The 19,311-nt window shown below is 35.5% G+C and overlaps 1 protein-coding gene across 4 annotated transcripts in view; it reads left to right on the forward strand.

Moving 5' to 3' along the window:
• SPOPL (speckle type BTB/POZ protein like) overlaps positions 1-19,311 on the forward strand; it is a 65,997-nt gene that overhangs the window by 25,976 nt on the left and 20,710 nt on the right. For 2 of the 4 annotated variants that reach the window (XM_073019649.1, XM_007964869.3), the window contains exons 2-5: positions 16,735-16,872; positions 17,061-17,182; positions 17,460-17,611; positions 19,108-19,235. In XM_073019649.1, the coding sequence (XP_072875750.1) occupies positions 16,795-16,872; positions 17,061-17,182; positions 17,460-17,611; positions 19,108-19,235 (480 nt within the window). In that variant the 5' untranslated portion in view covers positions 16,735-16,794. Of the gene's footprint in view, positions 1-16,734; positions 16,873-17,060; positions 17,183-17,459; positions 17,612-19,107; positions 19,236-19,311 lie in introns of those variants that run through there. The other 2 variants (XM_007964873.3, XM_073019650.1) reach the window with 2 other exon arrangements.

Consider the following 19,311-nt stretch of genomic DNA (forward strand, 5'->3'; position numbering starts at 1 on the left):
GCTCCTGGTCGTACCTTCTTTAAGAGCACCTGTCAGGTCAATACTGAACCTCCCCAGTCTGACCGCAGTTCCCTGATTTCTCATATTTCCTATATTTGTGTTTTTAATCTGTCTCCTTAGAAGTCATCTTTATCTTTTATTTTCTACTCATGCATCAGTTATGACCATATTATTATTTATCTTGCACGTTAAACTTATTTTGTCATTTATTTTTAATCACGAAGTCTTTGTTTCTGACCACTTTTTCAAAGCAGCTTGTTCTTGTTTTATTCAATTGTACTTTATGAGAAATTTTTTAAAAGTATATCATTCAGTCCCCTCAATTGTCTCCATTTCTGTGAGAGTTCTTTGTTAATTTTTTTTCTTCCCATTTTGTACCTTCTCTTTTATCTATTAGTTTTCCCCAAAACTAATAGATAAAAGAGAAGGTACAAAATGGGAAGAAAAAAAATTATCCTTGGCTTTCCGTTCATATGTTAGAATGAGGGACTGTGTTGCTAAAAGATGGTATCTGGCTGTCATGGTCTTCAGTGCAGTTGTGTAAATCTGTTTCCCCAGCATCCTCTTTCTTAAATGGAAAGGTTATGGACACATTTGGTGTAAGTGGGCAAGGTGTCTCAACATGATGACTTCCCTGAAGTTGCATGCGTAAGTTGGGAACTGTCACACATGTCCAACTAAGGAGGGCTTTATTTTGTGTGGGAGGGTGCTCTAATACTATTTAATTTCTATTAGAAGTTATCTTTTCTCGTTTTTCTTCACATCTCATTCCTAATGTCTGCTATGGTATTGAGAGTTAGTCCAAGCTGTATCCTGTTTGTGTCTCAGGAATTGGCACTCTCACAAGAAACATACCCAGACAGGTGGCCCTCTTCCTTTAGAGGGCAATTGTTGGCTTTGCCCTGATGGAAAAGCTACAACTGCCACCCTTGGGGAAGGGTAGAGCCCCAGCTGTCTCATCTAGCCTAAATACTGTTTCTAAAATAATTACTCTGAGGCTTGCCTCTTGACCGTTTCCTGTTCTTTGTGTACGTGATGAAAAGTTAATTTTTCTTTGGGCCTCCTTAAAAGAAACATGGATACTTACAGTATCCTGGATTGTGATTTATCTCCCTTTATATGTCTGCTAATTTATTGCCATTCCTCTGACTTGAATTTTTAAAAATGTCTGATCTACCAGTATCACACCCTTTCTTATTTTCTAACGTTGTTATTGGTTTTTTGGTTTTTTTTCTTTTTTTGTAAAAATTTGTTGTCATCTCATTGAGTATGGTGTTGGGAAATAAAAGAGATTGATAAATGTGTTTCTTTCACTGCCTTGAACTGTATACATTTTTCTCAAAGTTCCATGTTGGGTGCAATATATGACTCAGGTATCTAGAAATCAGAAAATTAATAGTAAAACTGTATACTATTGTCACATATGAATTGACAAGACGGTATGACTCCCTTTTGTTCTGGGTTTTTAAAACTAAGCATTGTCCGTTACTTACATTCTGGAAAGGACATGTCTTAAAGAATTTAGTGTAAGCTTGGACTCAAATCCAGTCAAGTGCTACCAAATTTTAGTGCTAGGACTTTGAGTATGTTACTTTGCATTTTTGCAACCTCGTTTACTTATCTGTAATATTGGCAGAGGCAGTTATTATCTTCCTCTTAGAGTTAATTTGAGAATCAATTAGATAAATACTTAAGTCTGGCATATTGAAAACCTTTGGAAAATATCTGTTCTCGTTGTTTTTAAATTCCCTCTTTTCAGGAAAATGTTATTTATACATTTTAGATAGCCCCTTCCTTACAGGACAGATAAGTTTCTGCAAAGTTGACTGTGAAGCAGATTATTATAAAACAAATTTCAAAATAGTTCTCTTTATAACATCTGGGGAGAAAAATTATGAGTTGAAAGCTCTTGGTGAAGAAGTTCATTAGTGGCTTGCTGGAATGAGTAGCAAGTATACTTGCAGAGAGAAGTTAGCTACTAGAAATGGTTGTCCCTCTTAGGAAGCACCCGCTGAAATAGTAGAGCCCTTTGCATAATTGTGCTCATAGGAAGCCAATAAGTAATACCCATCTTGTATCATTTTTCTGTGTGTACTTCTATAAAGTTATAATGAATATGATGTATTCTTTGTGGTCCTTTTGAATATGTTTTTGACCACCCCGTTTCCGTACTGTTCTTCATTGTTACCTTGGTCATAAATGAACTGTTTGTATGTGTGTGTGTGTGTGTGTGTGTGTGTGTGTGTGTATGCATGTGCCTGTGTGTGTGTGTGTGTGTTTCTGGACTCTTTTTTTCTTTAATCAACTTCTCTGTTTTTCCACCAGTACCACTCTGTCTTAATTATAGTTGCTGTATTTTAGGTTTATGTTTTCTACTTCTAAGTCTTTCAACTTTGTTGTTCGTGATTGCTTTGGTATTCTTGACCCATTTGCATTTCCATGTAAGTTTTAGAATCAACTTGTCAGTTTCCATAAAAAGCAGCATTGGGATTTTTAATGTTATTACACTGAGTTTATATGTTAGTCTGAAAATATATACTTTTTTTAAACTTTTAAGTTCAGGGGTACATGTGCAGGTGTGTTATATAGGTAAACTCCTGTCATGAGGGTTTGTTGTACAGATTATTTCGTTACCCAGGTATTAGTCTAGTACCCCTTAGTTATTTTTCCTAATCCTCTCCCTCCTCCCACTAATAGGCCCCAGTGTGTTGTTTCTTGCTATATGTCCATGTGTTTCCATCTTTTAGCTGCCACTTGTAAGTGAGAACCTGTGGGATTTGGTTTTCTGTTCATGTGTTAGTTTGCTAAGGATAATGACCTCCAGCTCCATCCATATTCCTGCAAAGGATGTGATCTCGTTCTTTTATATGGCTGTGTAGTATTCTGTGGTGTACCACCTTTTTTTAATCCAGTCTACCACTGATGGCATTTAAATTGATTCTTTGTCTTTATTATGAATAGTGCCGAGGTGAACATATGTGTGCATGTGTCTTTATGACAGAATGATTTATATTTTTTTGGCTATATCCCAATAATGGGATTGCTGGGTCAAATGGTAGTTATGTTTTTAGGTCTTTGAGGAATCGCCACACTGTTTTCTACAATGGTTGAAGTCAGTCTGAATATATTAAAATCGATGTCTTTACAATAATGAATTTTCTAATTCATGAATACTATCTATCCCTTCATTAATTTACCTTATCTGTACTTTCTCTTAATATCTTTTGTAGTTTTCAGTGTAAAGATTGCATCCTTCATTAGATTTATTTCTAGGAAGTAGACTTTTAAATTATACTTTGGTATCTTTTAAAATTTTTGTTTTCTGATTGTTGCTAACATAAAAATATAATGGATTTTTATATGCTGACTTTGTATACAGCATCCTTGACAAACTTCATTGTTACTCCTGTTAGTTTGTCTGACTCAAGCATGTTATCTGTGAATGGTGACCATTTTCTTTATGCCTTTCCAATTCTTATGCTTTTATTTATTTATTTTTACCTTAAGGTACTGGATAGGACCGCTAATACAATTTGAATGGAAGTGGTAATAGTAGTCTTGTCTCATTACCATTTCTCAGGGAAACCTTACTGTAGGGTGTGTGTGTGTGTGTGTGTGTGTGTGTGTGTGTGTTAAGACACTTTTAAAATTAAGGATTTATTCCTAGTGTGTAGGATTTTCATCCTGAATGGGTACTGAATTTTATCAAATGCTTTTTCTGTAACTATCAAAGTGATCTTTTCCCTCCTTTTTCTGTTAATGGGATAAATTACATGAATAAATTCTAATTTTTAATCTAGTCTAACAGTTGGAGTATTTTGGCTTATGTATAAAAATGTAATTATAAATAATATAATTATATATTTATTTACCATCTTTTTTCTTTTCTTTTTAAAATCTATTTTATTTTTAGTTATGCTGTCTTTTCTTGTAGTGGTTACTGTAGAGATTATGGTGTACTTCATGGAGTAACTTGAGCTACTACCAAGCATTATTTTTGCCCCACTTCCCCAAGAATGCTAAAACCTTACTTAGAATACCTTTTTCCCTATAAAGAACACTTTTTACTCCATTTATCCCTCATGGTTTTTACATTACTGTTGGCATGCATTTTAATTCTATTTATATTTAAGCCCCAAGACATTACAATTTTTCGTTGGCCAGTTTTGGAAAATTCTTACTTATCTCTTCAAATATTGCTTCTCTCTTTTGCTTCTGTGACTCCACTAAATAGGTGTTAGACTCTTGCACTGTGTCTCACATTGGCCTTTGGCTGTTTGTAATACCTATATTTTTTTCTCTGGTTTAGTGAAAATATCTTCATTAATCTTTTAAAAAGTTTTCTAGTCTTACCTTTTGCTGTTTAGTCTATTCAACTTACATTAAGTAATTTCAGTTATTTTCCAGTTCTAGAATTTCCATTTGATTATTTTTAAATGAAATTATTAGTAAAACTCCGTTGCCTGTTTTGTTTTTGTTTTTTTTTTTCTCCTAGCTTTTATTCATAAGCATCTGTTTTTTGGCAGCCTGATAATTTTTGATTGAATAACTGTCATTGTAAAAATTGGGAAGGCTCCAGATGATAATCTTCTTTTAGACAGGATTTATTATTTCTTTTCTTAGACATGTTAGTGTGGGAGCTGATAGCTTTTATCCAGTCAAGGACTAAAGTGAATCAAGACTGTTTTAAGGCTATTTGTACATTTGATTTGTCTTCATACAATCTAGCTTTACTTTACAGGTGTTTCAATTTAGTCTTAAATTCTTGGGACACTGTGGCAAATCTGAACTCTAATCCTTGTCTCGTTTGCAGTGTAAGATGTCTGAAAACTTTGCTGCTTGAATTACTGTTGCATGCAAAGTCAGCATTTGGCCGAAGTCTTAAAGAACACCTCACCAGGATCTTAACCCCTTGGGTATCCTATTTTATCTCCAGCACCATGAGGCCAACAGAATCTTTGTTGATAGTTTCATCCCATGGCAGTGGCTCTGTCTGGTATGGATTCTTGCTCTTGCATTTTGGTTACAATCCGCAAATATTCTTGAGGAGAAAAGTGGTGGTAGTCTATCAGCCCAATTTATTTATTTTTATTTTTGTTCACTTTTTTTTTTTTTTGAGATGGAGTCTTGCTCTGTTACTCAGACTGTAGTGCAGTGGCACAATCTCGGCTCACTGCAAGCTCTGCCTCCTGGGTTCACCCCACTCTTCTGCCTCAGCCTCCCGAGTAGCTGGGACTACAGGCGCCTGCCACCACACCCAGCTAATTTTTTGTTTTTGTTTTTGTTTTTTAGTTTTAGCAGAGATGGGGTTTCACAGTGTTAGCCAGGATGGTCTCGATCTCCTGACCTCGTGATCCACCCTCCTCGGCCTCCCAGAGTGCAGCATGAGCCGCCGTGCCTGGCCTTGTTTTCGTTTTTTACTTCTGTGATGACTTGAAATGTCAGCCCATCTTTAGGTTGTTCTCCCTTCTCTGGAATCTTGTGACCTTCTGTCCTGATTGCTTGAGCAGCTCTAGATACCTTTAAACATACTTATTTTTATTCGAGTTTTTCTATTTCTCAGCAGAATTTACTTTACCTGCCAGTTATTCCATTATCCCCAGAAGCAGAATCTCATGATAGCCTCTAAGTACTTTTCTTATACGTTATTTTGATCATTACCAGCCTTATCTCCCCTGCCCATCTTTACCACCGTCAACTGTCATCAGTAAAGTTTTACTTACTGTTTCTATTCAGTACTCACGTTGTGGTAAGAGTGTGTATATGTATAAAATTTCCTATTATCCACTCAGCAACCATAGGGCAATGAGGTGCTATAATAATTTAATAAACAAAGGAGAGGCCCAGTATCTATAAGATCACAGAATTCATGGCAAAGCACTGATTCACACTGATCTCAGTATATAACTCTTGCTATTAAAATCTATGCTGTTGTTTGTGGTCTTCCTATAATCTTGTTTGCTTCCTATAGAATACAGCTCAGGGAATATCTTCAGGACATTCTTGCTGTCCTGAAGTGCTTCATTATCACTCTGTACAGTTCTCTCATATTATCATATTCAAAATATCTCAGTGTCTGTATCCTCTACTGTGTTATAGTTTTTGCCAAGAATAGGGAATGTGTTTTGTCTTTGTACCCCAGGGTTCATTAGTGCATGATATATCTAAGCATATAATAAATGTTTATTGTATTTCCCTAAAGTCATTGTATACTTAATTTGAATGGATTTAAGAAATGTGTGTGTGTATTACTATTTTATCACCTTTATAAACACTTATTAGAATCTAATTATACTCCCTGGTAACAGTCGTAGCAAAACTGTTGAACTATATGTTAAGTTACATATTATATTAACTTTTTTTCATCATATATATAAAGTTGTTTTGACCTCAGGCAGTATTTTTTTATGACATCCTGAAGCAGTTCAGAGGACTTTTAGCATAAATATGGTGGTATTTCAAAATTGTAAAGTAATTTACCATTTGTTAATTGTAGAACTAATAAACAAAAATGCTATGTGTGTAATTAAATCACAATGGATTAAGCTACCTCCTAGAAGATGAATGAGCTGATTGCAGATAACAATGAAAGACATAGCTCATAAACATCAGTCTTATTTTATAACTGTATAAAATTTTGATAATCTTTAGACAGCATGATTTTTTTTAACCCTACTTTCCTGGGTAATTTATATATTTTATTGGTCTAGAAGCCTGATAGCTAACACACTTGATATACTGCACAGTTGAAGACATTTGTTGAAGAAACTTAATAGTTTTTCCTTTGAGTGATTAAAAATAACAATTAGTACTTTATTCTCTATTAGTGGCTAATTTAGACTCAATAGTTATAGAAGATGTTTTATCGAGTTGACCCTCTGTATCCACTGATTCCGCATCTGAGGATCCAACCAACTGTGGATCAAAAATATTTGGGAAAAAAAAATTAACAATACAACAATTTTAAAAATTCAAATAAAGCAGCACAGTATAACAACTATTTACATACTATTTACATTGTATTAGGTGTTAAGTAATCTAGAGATGATTTAAAGATACCAGAGGATATGTGTACATCAAATACAGTTATGCCATTTTATATAAGGGACTTGAACATCTGTGAATTTTAGTATCCATGGGAGTCCTGGAATCAGTCTCCCATGGATTGTTGTAAACAAAGGGACAACTTTGATTACTTTTCAATCACAAAAGAAATGTGTATATATTTGCATATGGACATGTATGTGCAGGTACTTTTTAAAAATGAGGTAAAATTCATACAAAATTTATCATTTTTTTTTAAATAAAAAGTACAGTTCAGTAGTGGCTTAGTACATTGACAGTGTTGTGCAACTAGCATCTCTGTCTAGTTCCAGAACACTTTTATCAGTCCCAGAGGAAACTCCATAACCAATTACTTACCGTTTCCCCCTCCTGACAGGCCCTAACAACTGCTTATCTGCTTTTTGTATGTATGGATCTGCCCAGTATTTAATACAATGTGGCCTTTTGTGCCTATCTTCTTCACTTAGCATAATGTTTTGAAGATTCATTCATGTTGTAGCATGCATCAATACTTTATTTCTTTTTATGACTACATATTATTTCATTGTGTGACCAGGCTTAATGGCTCACACCTGTAATCTCAGCACTTTGGGAGGCTGGGGTGGAAGGATCCCTTGAGCCCATGAGTTCAGGACCAAACTGAGCAACAGTGAGACCTCGTCTCTATAAAAAATGAAATTACCTAGGCATGGCAGTGAGCTGTGATTGCATCACTGTATTTCAGCCTGAGTGGCAGAGCAAGACACTGTTTAAAAAAAGGAAAATTCATTGTGTACATGTACCACTTTTTAAAAATTCATTTATTCCTTGGTGAGCATTTGGACTGTCCATCAGTGGATGGATTATTAGCTAGTAACCTTTTGGCTATATACTGCAGCAATGAACATTTACGTCTCAGTCATTTGAACACCTGTTTCCAGTTCTTTTGGATACATACCTAGGGGTAGAATTGCTGGATCATAGGGTAATTCTGTGTTTAATATTTTGAGGAATCCTTAAACTGTTTTCCACAGCGGTTAAACCGTTATACATCTCCACAAGCAATGTCCACGGATTTGAGTTTCTCTACATCCTCGTCAATGCAGGTGATTCCTCACTTGGTTTTTTATTTTTTTTAATTTAGCCATTCTAGTGAGGTTTTTTTTTTTTTTTTTTTTTTTTTTTTTTTTTGGTCTTTTTCAGCATTCTTACTGTGATCCATACATTTGCAGATTTATTTGCTTTTAACCTACTTGGACTTGATTGAGCTCCTTAAATGTATATATTATTGCTTTTCAATAAATTTAGGAAGTTTTCAGCCATTATTGTTTTAGCTATTTTTTTCTGCTTTTTTCTTTCTTCCCCTTCTGGTACTCCTGTTATGTGTACGTCAGTATGCCTAAAATAATGTCCTACAGTTCTCTGAAGATGTTCATTTTTCTTCATATTTTTCTATCTAGATTGTATAAACTCTATTGATTTATCTGTAAGTTCACTAATTCTTCTATTAGTTCACATCTACTGTTGACTTCCTCTAGTGAATTTTCATTTCAGTTGTATTGTTCAGCTCCAGAATTTTTATTTGGTTCTTCAAAAAAAAAAATAACCTTTACCTTTTTGTTGATATTCTTTTTTTGTTTTGTTTTGTTTTGTTTTTGTTACATTGTCCTCTTACCTTACTCTACCTTGATTATGGTTTCCTTTAGTTCTTTAAACATATTTATTAATGGCGATTTGGAATGCTTTGTCTGTTAAATCCAACATGTAAGTGTAATCACAGTTTCTGTTATCTGCTTTTTTCCCCAGCATATGGGTCATACTTTCTGTTTTTTCATGCCTTGTAATTTCCTATTCAAAGCTGGACATTTTACTTAGTATATTGAGAAATTCTTGGAACTGGTTTCTTCCTTCCAGGGCAATGCTGTTGCTTCTTGCTTATTTTGTTTATGGACTGTTTTAGTGGAGTCTATTTAGTGCCCCCCCACCCCCCAGCCCCACACACACACAGTGTTAATTTAAGCCTCTGATGTTGCACCTCTGGGGAAGCAGCCTTGGGTATTCCCAGTTACCGTGGGTGATAGTGGTTTGGCAGGGCTCTCTTTTTGCCTGACTACACACATCTGTTAAGGTCCATTAATCTAGTGCTAATTGCACTGTTTTCAACAATGCCCTGGGGCATTATGTTGTTCTACAGACTCATCAAATTTGGTTTCCTTTGAAGAAATAGTTCCCTAAGTCAGTGCTTGAAATTTCTTCTGAACCCAGGTGGACTCCTCTCAGCTGTCTCTTCTCCTGTTTTTTTTTTTTGGGCAAATCAACTGTCCAGTTTAGCCTTTGTGTCTGTTGATTCCTCCAGTCTCTTCTCATTTGCCTCTCACAGCCTCTACTATTTTTCAGATCATGCTTGCATGTTTCCTTGCAAATGAACTTTGTTTCTCTGGGAAGAGATTAAAAGCAGTCTGCTTTATGGTCCACCTCTTTCCACAAGCAAACATCTCCAAGCCAGGCTCTGGAATAAGGAGTAAGGAACAATGGTATTTCTTTCCCAGTGATAAGTCTACTGTAGGAGCTGAGCTGGAGGGAGGCAGTAACCTCATTTCTTCTTATCTTCACGCTCCTGGTATGGAACCCACAGCTTACAAGTCAAGACAACAGTGTTTATTACCCCGACAGCACCATGCCCAAAGTAGAGCCTCCACCTTTCCAGCAGTGACTGATTTGAAGAAGGGAGCCAGCCCCTTACCTCTTGGCTACGTTCACGTGGAGTATCAGCATTAGGTAGCTAGAGGTGTAGCAGGATGAGCCAAACAAACAAACAAAACCCCTCAGACACCAAGTTGAGAAAGGAAAGGACTTTATTCAGCCGGGAGCGTCAGCAGACTTAAGGCCTCAAACAACCGAGCTCCCCAAGTGAGCAATTCCTGTCCCTTTTAAGGGCTTACAACTCTTAAGGGGGTCCACGTGAGAGGGTCCTGATCGATTGAGCAGGCAGGGGGTACGTGACTGGGGGCTGCATGCACCGGTAATCAGAATGGAACAGAACAGGATGGGGATTTTCATGATAATTCTCCATACAGTGGAATCTATAGATAACACAAGCACTTAAGTCGTGGGTTGATTTTTAACTATGAGGCCCAGGGTGTGGCACTGGGCTGTCTGCCTGTGGATTTCATTTCTGCCTTTTAGTTTTTTTGTTTTGTTTTGTTTTGGGTTTTTTTTGAGACGGAGTCTTGCTTTATCGTCCAGGCTGGAGTGCAGTGGCATGGTCTCAGCTCACTGCAAGCTCCACTTCCCGGGTTCGCACCATTCTCCTGCCTCAGCCTCCTGAGTAGCTAGGACTACAGGCGCCCGCCACCACACCCAGCTAATTTTTTGTATTTTTAGTAGAGACGGGTTTTCACCGTGTTAGCCAGGATGGTCTCGATCTCCTGACCTCGTGATCCACCCGCCTCGGCCTCCCAAAGTGCTGGGATTACAGGCATGAGCCACCACACCCGGCCTGCCTTTTAGTTTTTACTTCTTTTTTCTTTGGAGGCAGAAATTGGACGTAAGACAGTATGAGGGGTGGTCTCCTCTCTTAGAGGCAGGATGAGAAATGTTGACATCCTTCCTGTCACAGGAAGACTTTGACTGGACCTGTTGGAAGAGGGAACATAGTGCTTATTGCTACATCAGTCTGGAGTGGAGTTTCTGACTCCTTCAGTTGGGACAGAGCAGGTCCTGGTTCAAAAACACCACAGACTCTCACTTTTCTCAGAGTCTCTACTAAATTTTCTTGAATAAATGTTTCTTCATTTGTTCTGTGCTTCCAACAGTGTTTTTATATTTTTCAACAAATTTGCTGGGCAGTGTGTCCATGGAACTCCTTAAGTTGTCATGCTGAAAGCTTTTTTCATTAATGGTTCAGTCTTTGCTGGTTATGGGGGTCTGTTCACATTTTCTGTTTCTTCTTGAGTCAGTTTTGGTAGTTCCACATTTGTGAATTTTAATTTTTTTTTGTTCTGTTACTGATTTATAGTTTCATTCAACTGCAATCAGAGAAGATACTTTGTATAATTTAATTTTTTAAAAATTTGTTGAGACTTATTTTGTGGCCTAGCGAGCATATGTTCTATCCTTGAGAACAATTCGTATGCACTTGAGAAGAATGTGTGTTCCACTGTTGATGGGTGAAATGGCTATTAGGTCTAGTTATTTTATACTACTGTTGAAGTCTGCTATCTCTTTATTGATCTTCCTGGTTCTATGAATTATTGAATGTTGGGTATTGCTATCTCCAACTCTTATTGTAGAATTGTCTATTCTCTCTTTAATTCTGTTAGTTTTTGCTTGATATAGTTTGGGACTCTATTATGTGGTGTATATATGTTTGTACTTGTCATACTTTCTTGATGAATTGACCCTTTTGTCAATATATAATATCTTTTGTCTCTTGTAACAATTTTTGACTTAAAGTCTGTTTTGTTTTATGGTAGCATAACCACCCAACTCTCTTCTGCATGAAATACCTTTTTTCATCCTTTCACTTTCAACCTGTTTTTGATTTCCATAAACATAAGAACCCTTAAAGATACTCTTCCAGTCTTTGCAGATTGCCTATCTGTTGGATCACTTCTTCAGTGCTTAGCCAGGCCATTTACAACTCTGCCTTAGTCTTCACTTCCTGTTGGCTCAGCGCTGTGAGCCAGCTTAGGACCTTCTTACCTGTTTTCAAGATGTGTTTGCCCCTGGCCATACCCATGGCTTTGTATATTTCCTGGAATATATGGGAGTTTTTCAAAGCTTTTATTCCCCAGCTTCTTCCTTCCCACACTTTTTTGCCTGGTCATTGCTTGTGCCAACTCTGATTCCTTCTCTAGATGGCTATAACTAATACATTTGCCTCTTAATGTTTTTGATAAATGCCAGATCCCAGAATGCTGTCCCCTACCTTGGGGAAGCTCCAAGGCAGGTGAAACTGGCCCTTCAGTCAGTCCTTCAGGGAATTGCCAGACTGGTCAAAGTACATAATGACAATATGTTTTAGAATAAGATCCCTGTTGCTCCCTTTGGTAACAGCACCCTATACCAGGAATGAGGGCAAATGACTTTCTACCAGCATCCTGTATCAGGAATGAGGGTTGATGACTTGGGTGGACCACCAAACTGGGGGAGGGGGCCATAGTAAGCAGATGTGTTAAAATGCCACAGCCCTTTCTCACTGAAATTCGGTAGCTTCTTTCTTCACTAAGCATTCCCTTAGCTGTTAAGTTTCTGATTCAGTTCCAGAATTTCAAACAAGCTGATTCTGACCATTTCACCAGCTATTCATTTCTTTTGTGGAGGGATGGAGTTTTGGAGCTCTCTACTATTTTGTGACATCTACATGTATATACATTATTACATATCTATGAATTTCTACCTATATAGTTTAGGGATTCATAGATATTTTTAAAGAATATCAATAAATTTATTGGTATGAGAATCAGCAATTCAGGATATAGGTTACTTCTGGTAAAGAGAGGAAATGTGATGGTGGTAGGGACGCACCAGGGTGGTGGGTACGTGATTGTTTGACATGTGATTCTTTTTGTTTTCTGAATACTTGAAATTTTTATATAAAGTTAGTTGTATGTGTCTATATGACATATATAAAACATTGTGACACTCAAGCATTTTGTTGAAGTAGAAAGTCTTGTATATGTTTATTCGAATAACAGATCTTGCTTTCCCTTTAGTAAGTAAAAGTAGGAAATATCACACTTGAAATGCTTAAGACTATACGATGGGATAGGGAAGAATCTTTTACTTATTTGTTGATGTGTATGGATTGATTGTCTTGTGTTTTTCTCTAGATCTTAGTTTCATTGTACCCTCTCTGCAAGCTTTTTCTGTAAGAATGAGAATAGGAAGGCCTGAGTGTTAATAGGTAGTTGATAGTCTACTGTTTTTATTTTCATTTTTCTTCTTATGAAGAGGAGGAAAGAAGTAGAATCCTGGAAATAGCACTAAAGTGGACTTTGGGAGATCTTTGTCTTTGTTCTTTGTTCTAGTATTCATCTAACAGTGTAAATTTGGACAGTTCTTATTTTCTGTGCCAGTCCGTTTCTCTCATCTTGGTCCTCATTTGTAAAATAAGAATTGGAACAGATTGGTAAGGCCTGTTTCAGCTTTGTAAAATCCGGAAGGGCACCATGATTCTATGGAAAGAGCATTGACTTTGGAGCCAGGCAAATTTGTGTTCAACTATTTTCTAATTAAACTCTAAAGTAAGCTTTCCAGAATGTCTCTTTTCTCATCATTAAGATGGGGTATTAACACCCATCTCACAGAGCTACTGAAGAATAAACAACATATCTGATATCTTATAAAGAGCTCAGACATACAGTCTGTTCACTCAGATTCTCCATACCCTCATCTTATAACTACATCATTTGAAGGAGTGGCTGGAGAGAAAACAACAACGACAAAAAATCCTTGTAACCTTTTATGTAGCTTGCTTTTTTTCTTTTTTTTTTTTTTTTAGATGGAGTCTCTCTCTGTTGCCCAGGCTGGAGTGCAGTGGTGCGATCTTGTCTCACTGCAGCCTTCACCTCCCAGGTTCAAACTATTCTCCTGCCTCAGCCTCCAGAGTAGCTGGGATTATAGGCACCTGTCCCCATGGCTGGCTCATTTTTGTATTTTTAGTAGAGACAGGGTTTCATCATGTTTGCCAGGCTGGTCTTAACTCCTGGGCTCAAGTGATCCGCTTGACTCAGCCTCCCAAAGTGCTGGGATTATAGGCGTGAGCCACCGTGCCTGGCCATGGTTTGCTTTTATATATGAATTACACTTGAAGTGTATATGAAGTGTATTTTTATATATGAGGTATGTTGTAAATTATACTTCAGGAAGATAATAACTCTTCTAGAAATATTGAAGAACTTTCTCTTTACCCTCCGGAGTTTCTAAAACTTTTTTATTTATGTATTTTGTTAGTATTAAATTATAATAGTATCTTTTTATAAAAGCTTAAAGATTCAGTTAACGTTTTATTTGATTTCTTTCTTTTTACCTTCTACCCCAGGATCTATTACTTAAATAATAACATAGACACAGGATATTACATATTTGTTGTGGTCCGTATGAGTTTGAAAATAACCATGTTTCCCACTACTTTTAAAAATAATTACTTGTATTTCTGTATTAATTAAAACATAACACATTGATAAAATATAAATAAATAAAAATAAGAAAAAAAGCTCATCACCGAGAGATAGCCTTTAATATTTAGATGTATTTGACGTTATCACTGAAATGCCAAAGTGCAACTCAGTGCCTCCACCTACCAGTCTGTTTTTCTTTATGCACCAGTACCTCCATATACTATTTATATTTATAAAAGCAATGTCCTGTTAGGCATTCTGTTTGATTTTTTTTAGATATATAACATATCCTGAACACCTTTCCCTGTCATTAAGAAAATTTAATACACTCTTAATGGTTGCACATTTTCCATGTATTAATAATACAGAAATATACTGTGCTCAAAATGATCTTTTTCACAGTTGTAATCATTTTCCTAGGATGTATTTATAGGATGAATCTGACAAAATTTCTTTTGATACTAATTATAAGATTGATCTATAGCAAAGCCTTATCCCCAGTATAGTGACATCTGCTTCTCTGCAATTTTGCTGGCTGTAGGGCTTGACAGTTTAAAATAATCTTGGACAATGCAATAGGTAGAAAATGATATGAGTTCTTTTTCTATTTCATTGATAACAAGTGAGGGTAAACTTTTTCTTTTTTTTGGTAATCATTCTTCTGTGAAATGCTTGCTCATCTCATCATTTTTGTGTGTGTGTGAATGTTTTTGAAATCAATGCAAGTTGCCAGAAATCATATAAATGCTTTCATGGAAATCAAGTAACACCCTCTGCATTTTATACTTTTAGAAATTGGTAGCTTGTACTTTAGCATCATTCTCTTCTTGCCAGAAATCTCACCAGGAAATAATAAGGGAGATTATTATACTATTTATATTCCCACAAGAAAAGTATGAGAGCACCTCTCCTTACACTTTCACTCATCTTTTGGATTGTTCCTAGTTTTATAGGGAAAAAGTGGCTTTTTAATTTAGTTTTAACTTTTATTTTTCTAATTATAAGTTTCTTTCCTGTGAGTTATTTACTTATTATTTTATTTGTACAAATTCTTTATATATTAAGGAAATTAATTTTATGTGCTATATGCATTTCAGATATTTTTTCATGGTTTATTGTTTTTGAAATTGGTCGTGATGGTTTATTTTATCAGGTTTCTTTACAGTCACTGGCAAAAGTATTGACCAGGACACATCCTTCTCTTATATTACTAGAGATTTTTCTAACAGATAAGTCTAATAATCATTACTCTTTCAGTACATTTATTTAGTTAACTATGAATTTGCCTAAAATAAATATTCAACTTTTGTTTCTGCTTCTGTTTCTACTGCCAACTCTGTAGAAAACAATAGTGGTCTGTCTTGGAGAATGTTCCACATGCTTTTGAAAAGAATGTGTTTTCTACTATTGATGAGTGAAATGGCTATTAGGTCTAATTATTTTATACTGCTATTCAAGTCTGCTATTTCTTTATCGATCTTCCTGGTTCTATGCATTATTGAATGTTGGGTATCGCTGTCTCCAAGTATTATTGTAGAATTGTCTATTCTGTCTTCAATTCTGTTAGTTTTTGCTTGATATATTTTGGGGCTCTATTATGTGGTATATGTATGTTTGTACTTGTCATACCTTCTTGATGAATTGACCCTTTTATCAATATATAATATCCTTTGTCTCTTGTAACAATTTTTGTCTTAAAGTCTGTTTTATCTGCGGTAGCATAGGGTTCTCCAGACTTCAGTACTTACATTGTCATGTAATCTTGAAACCCTCTTGCACCTCAAGAGTGCACTGCTTATGTAGCTTATTCTGATTGTGCCTCTTTCTTTTATTAAGTTACAAAGCAGCAGCATCTGGTCACTAATATCCCGATTAGATTATGAAGAGGTAATTGTGCATCCCATTGGATATAGTACGAGCTATAGTACAAGTATAGTACAGCTAACTGGGAGGAAATTTTATGACATAGTACGTCTCGGTAAGAAGCACTCTGTTAGGGATGAAAGTCTTAACAGAGAACCTGATAAGATGGACGTAAACTTTCGTAGAAAGTCTGTATTTCTTCTTACAGAGCATTCATTGCCTGGTACATTCCATTCTGTGTTTTGCTTGATGAAAACTTCTGTAGTCTGACAGATAGGTAACTAGTATTTATAGTTCTAACTTTGCAGACCTTTTCGTTTTCATGACGATGTCAATAAAAGGGTGAAGGAAGGTAAGCCAGATATTAACTGATGTCATTATGTTTCCAAGATATTTTGTGATTTTGTGTATATGCTCTTACTCTTAAACTATACATTATTTTAAAATTTGTGATTTTTTAGAGAACATGTCTTTACAAAATAATCTTATCTATAAATCTATGTTTGTTTAGATTTCAAGTGTTATATGTTACAAAAACATTTTATATTTCTTAAAATCATTAAATTTATTTAAAATTGTCACATGTTCCTTCATAATCTAGTTTGGGATAGTAATTGTTTCATGTCTGTTTAAATATGTCTTCCCTCTTGATTCTGTCATTTAAACTTTTTAATCAGTTACATCAGACTTCTTTCCTTTGTAGGTAAGGTAGTCAACTGTGTGGGGTACTACGTAAATCCTAAAAGACTACAATAAAGTGGCAATGTCTCGGGAACCCACCCCACCTCTACCTGGAGATATGTCTACTGGTCCCGTAGCAGAAAGCTGGTGTTACACACAGGTACATGCTCTTAAAAATCCCTCACTTTATGTCACTTATAAATTTTACAGTATGTTGAGAATATTATTGTGAAACACTTTGCCATAGTTATTAGAAGTGTTAGAAGACTGGATCATAGGCTGTTGAACATGTAACAAGTTAAAAGTATTAGCGTCATCATTATAAAAGTGGTTTTCTGAATCTCTTAGGTTAAAGTAGTAAAATTTTCCTACATGTGGACCATTAATAACTTCAGTTTTTGTCGAGAGGAAATGGGTGAAGTGTTAAAAAGTTCAACATTTTCATCTGGCCCAAGTGACAAAATGAAATGGTAAGATTTTTGTTTGCTTTGGATTTTTGTTTTTTGTTTTTGATGTGATCATCATCTGCTCATGATTTTGTTGTTGTTATTGTTCCTGAATGAGTATTAATATAATTTCATATTAGATTGGTAATATGTTCCTAGTCATGTGGGGAATTATAAAGAACTGTGAGGATGTTGACAGGAGTGCTGTTTGTGACATTAACACATGATTTCAGTATTCTCTCTCTCTCTCATGCTTTTCAAGTATTATATTCCTCCATGTGAGCTTATTGTTTTATTTTAGGTGCCTGAGGGTAAACCCAAAGGGATTAGATGATGAAAGTAAAGACTACTTGTCCTTGTATTTGCTTTTAGTCAGCTGTCCCAAAAGTGAAGTTCGAGCAAAATTCAAATTTTCCCTTCTGAATGCTAAAAGGGAAGAAACAAAAGCAATGGGTAAGTGATTTGCAAACTGAGTGAAGACATTTCTGTAACTACATGTTGTGACTTCTTCTGCACCTTTACCTGGAAAAGTCTGGGACTTTTTTCCACTAAAATCTGCTTAACCTGAAACTTTTAATTTGACCATTATTTAAATCCAGCAGAGAGCTATAATTATTTTACTGAGTCTTAGACTTTGTAAAACATGTAAAAATGGTTAATAATATTACTTCTTCATGTCCTAAAGTGACATCCTAGTTGTCACTTAGAAAAATAGTTGCTGTTAGGGCAAAGTGCCTGGTTCAGTGCTTGGTATATATAATAGGTGCTCAGGAAACATTTCTCTCTTGCCTTTTTTTGCCAGGTAATAAAATCTGAAGAACAGTGAGAAAGAGATAGAGTGCCCTGATATTTTGTCACTAGAATTTTTTGAGCAGTAGATTGAACACTGACTGAAAGGAGCCGTTTTTCTTAGTTTCAGGGTCTATTAATTTCAGTCCAAAATTCACATATATAGCCAGCTGAAATGCAGTAGCCTTGAGCTTCATAATAGAAGAGTGATGTAGGAAATGTACATTGTGTATGGCAGAAGAATAATATTTTCTAGAAATGAATCACAGAATCAAATAACTTGATTACAGAAAATTCACATTCACATACATTTTTAAATAATATATTGCTAACATAATATATATTTTCACATTGTCTTACCTTAAGATAGTGGAGTATTTCGGGTAGATTGATTACTAATTTTCCACTTCCATTTTATTCTTTGTATAATAGATGATGAATACTTTCTGTAGAGGATCTTGTTTACTGCCTAGTATATAGTTGTTATAGAGTACCTTAGGCATTTGAAATGTTTACTTCAGATATTTATTAAATCTATTACAAATTACACGAAAAGCATCTTTTGGACTTTTATGAAAAATTCTTTTTAGGGGAGAGGAGGTTATGTCTGGAGACTTAGGAATGATAAAGGACTTTATTTAGCTTTTTCACAAGTTCATGGATTTTTCTATAGTTGGATAAAACTTAAATCAGTGGGATGGTTATGCCAGGAAAGCTTAAACATGCCTTGGTATTTAGAACATCCGTTTTTAAAGGGAGAAGCAGGAAATAAGATGTATGTTTCTTACCAGATTCTGATATTAGATGATGAGTAGTGTGCCTGTACCAACATGTTTTGATCCTACTTCATTGTCTTTTAGGGCCTAGATTGTTAAAAAGGTCTCTTCCTTCTCCATGACATTTGATCTGACTTTTCTATTTGAGATCCAGAAGTCTGAAATTGAGCTCATTGACAATGGCCAAAATTGAGTAGGCATGTGAAGTTACTGTGTCTACCTGACTTAAAACTCTTACGACATTTGATTTATAAACACAAATATCTGCAATTTTTATGATGGATGTATTGGCAAGTCCTGTTTTCACACATTTAACTGTGTTACCATGTTTAAAAAGTCTCTTGGATATTTATTTTATTTAAACTCTATTCTGTTTTCCACCAGAAAGCCAAAGAGCATATCGATTTGTGCAAGGGAAGGACTGGGGTTTTAAAAAATTCATTAGAAGGGACTTTTTGCTTGACGAAGCTAATGGTCTTTTACCAGATGACAAGCTTACCTTATTTTGTGAGGTGGGTACATCTTTTATTCTAAGGAACCCCATGGTTTATTTAGTGATATGGCAAAAGTATAAACTGGATTAATAAC

The sequence above is a fragment of the Chlorocebus sabaeus genome, chromosome 10 (genome assembly GCF_047675955.1).
Source record: "Chlorocebus sabaeus isolate Y175 chromosome 10, mChlSab1.0.hap1, whole genome shotgun sequence".
NCBI lineage: Eukaryota > Metazoa > Chordata > Mammalia > Primates > Cercopithecidae > Chlorocebus > Chlorocebus sabaeus.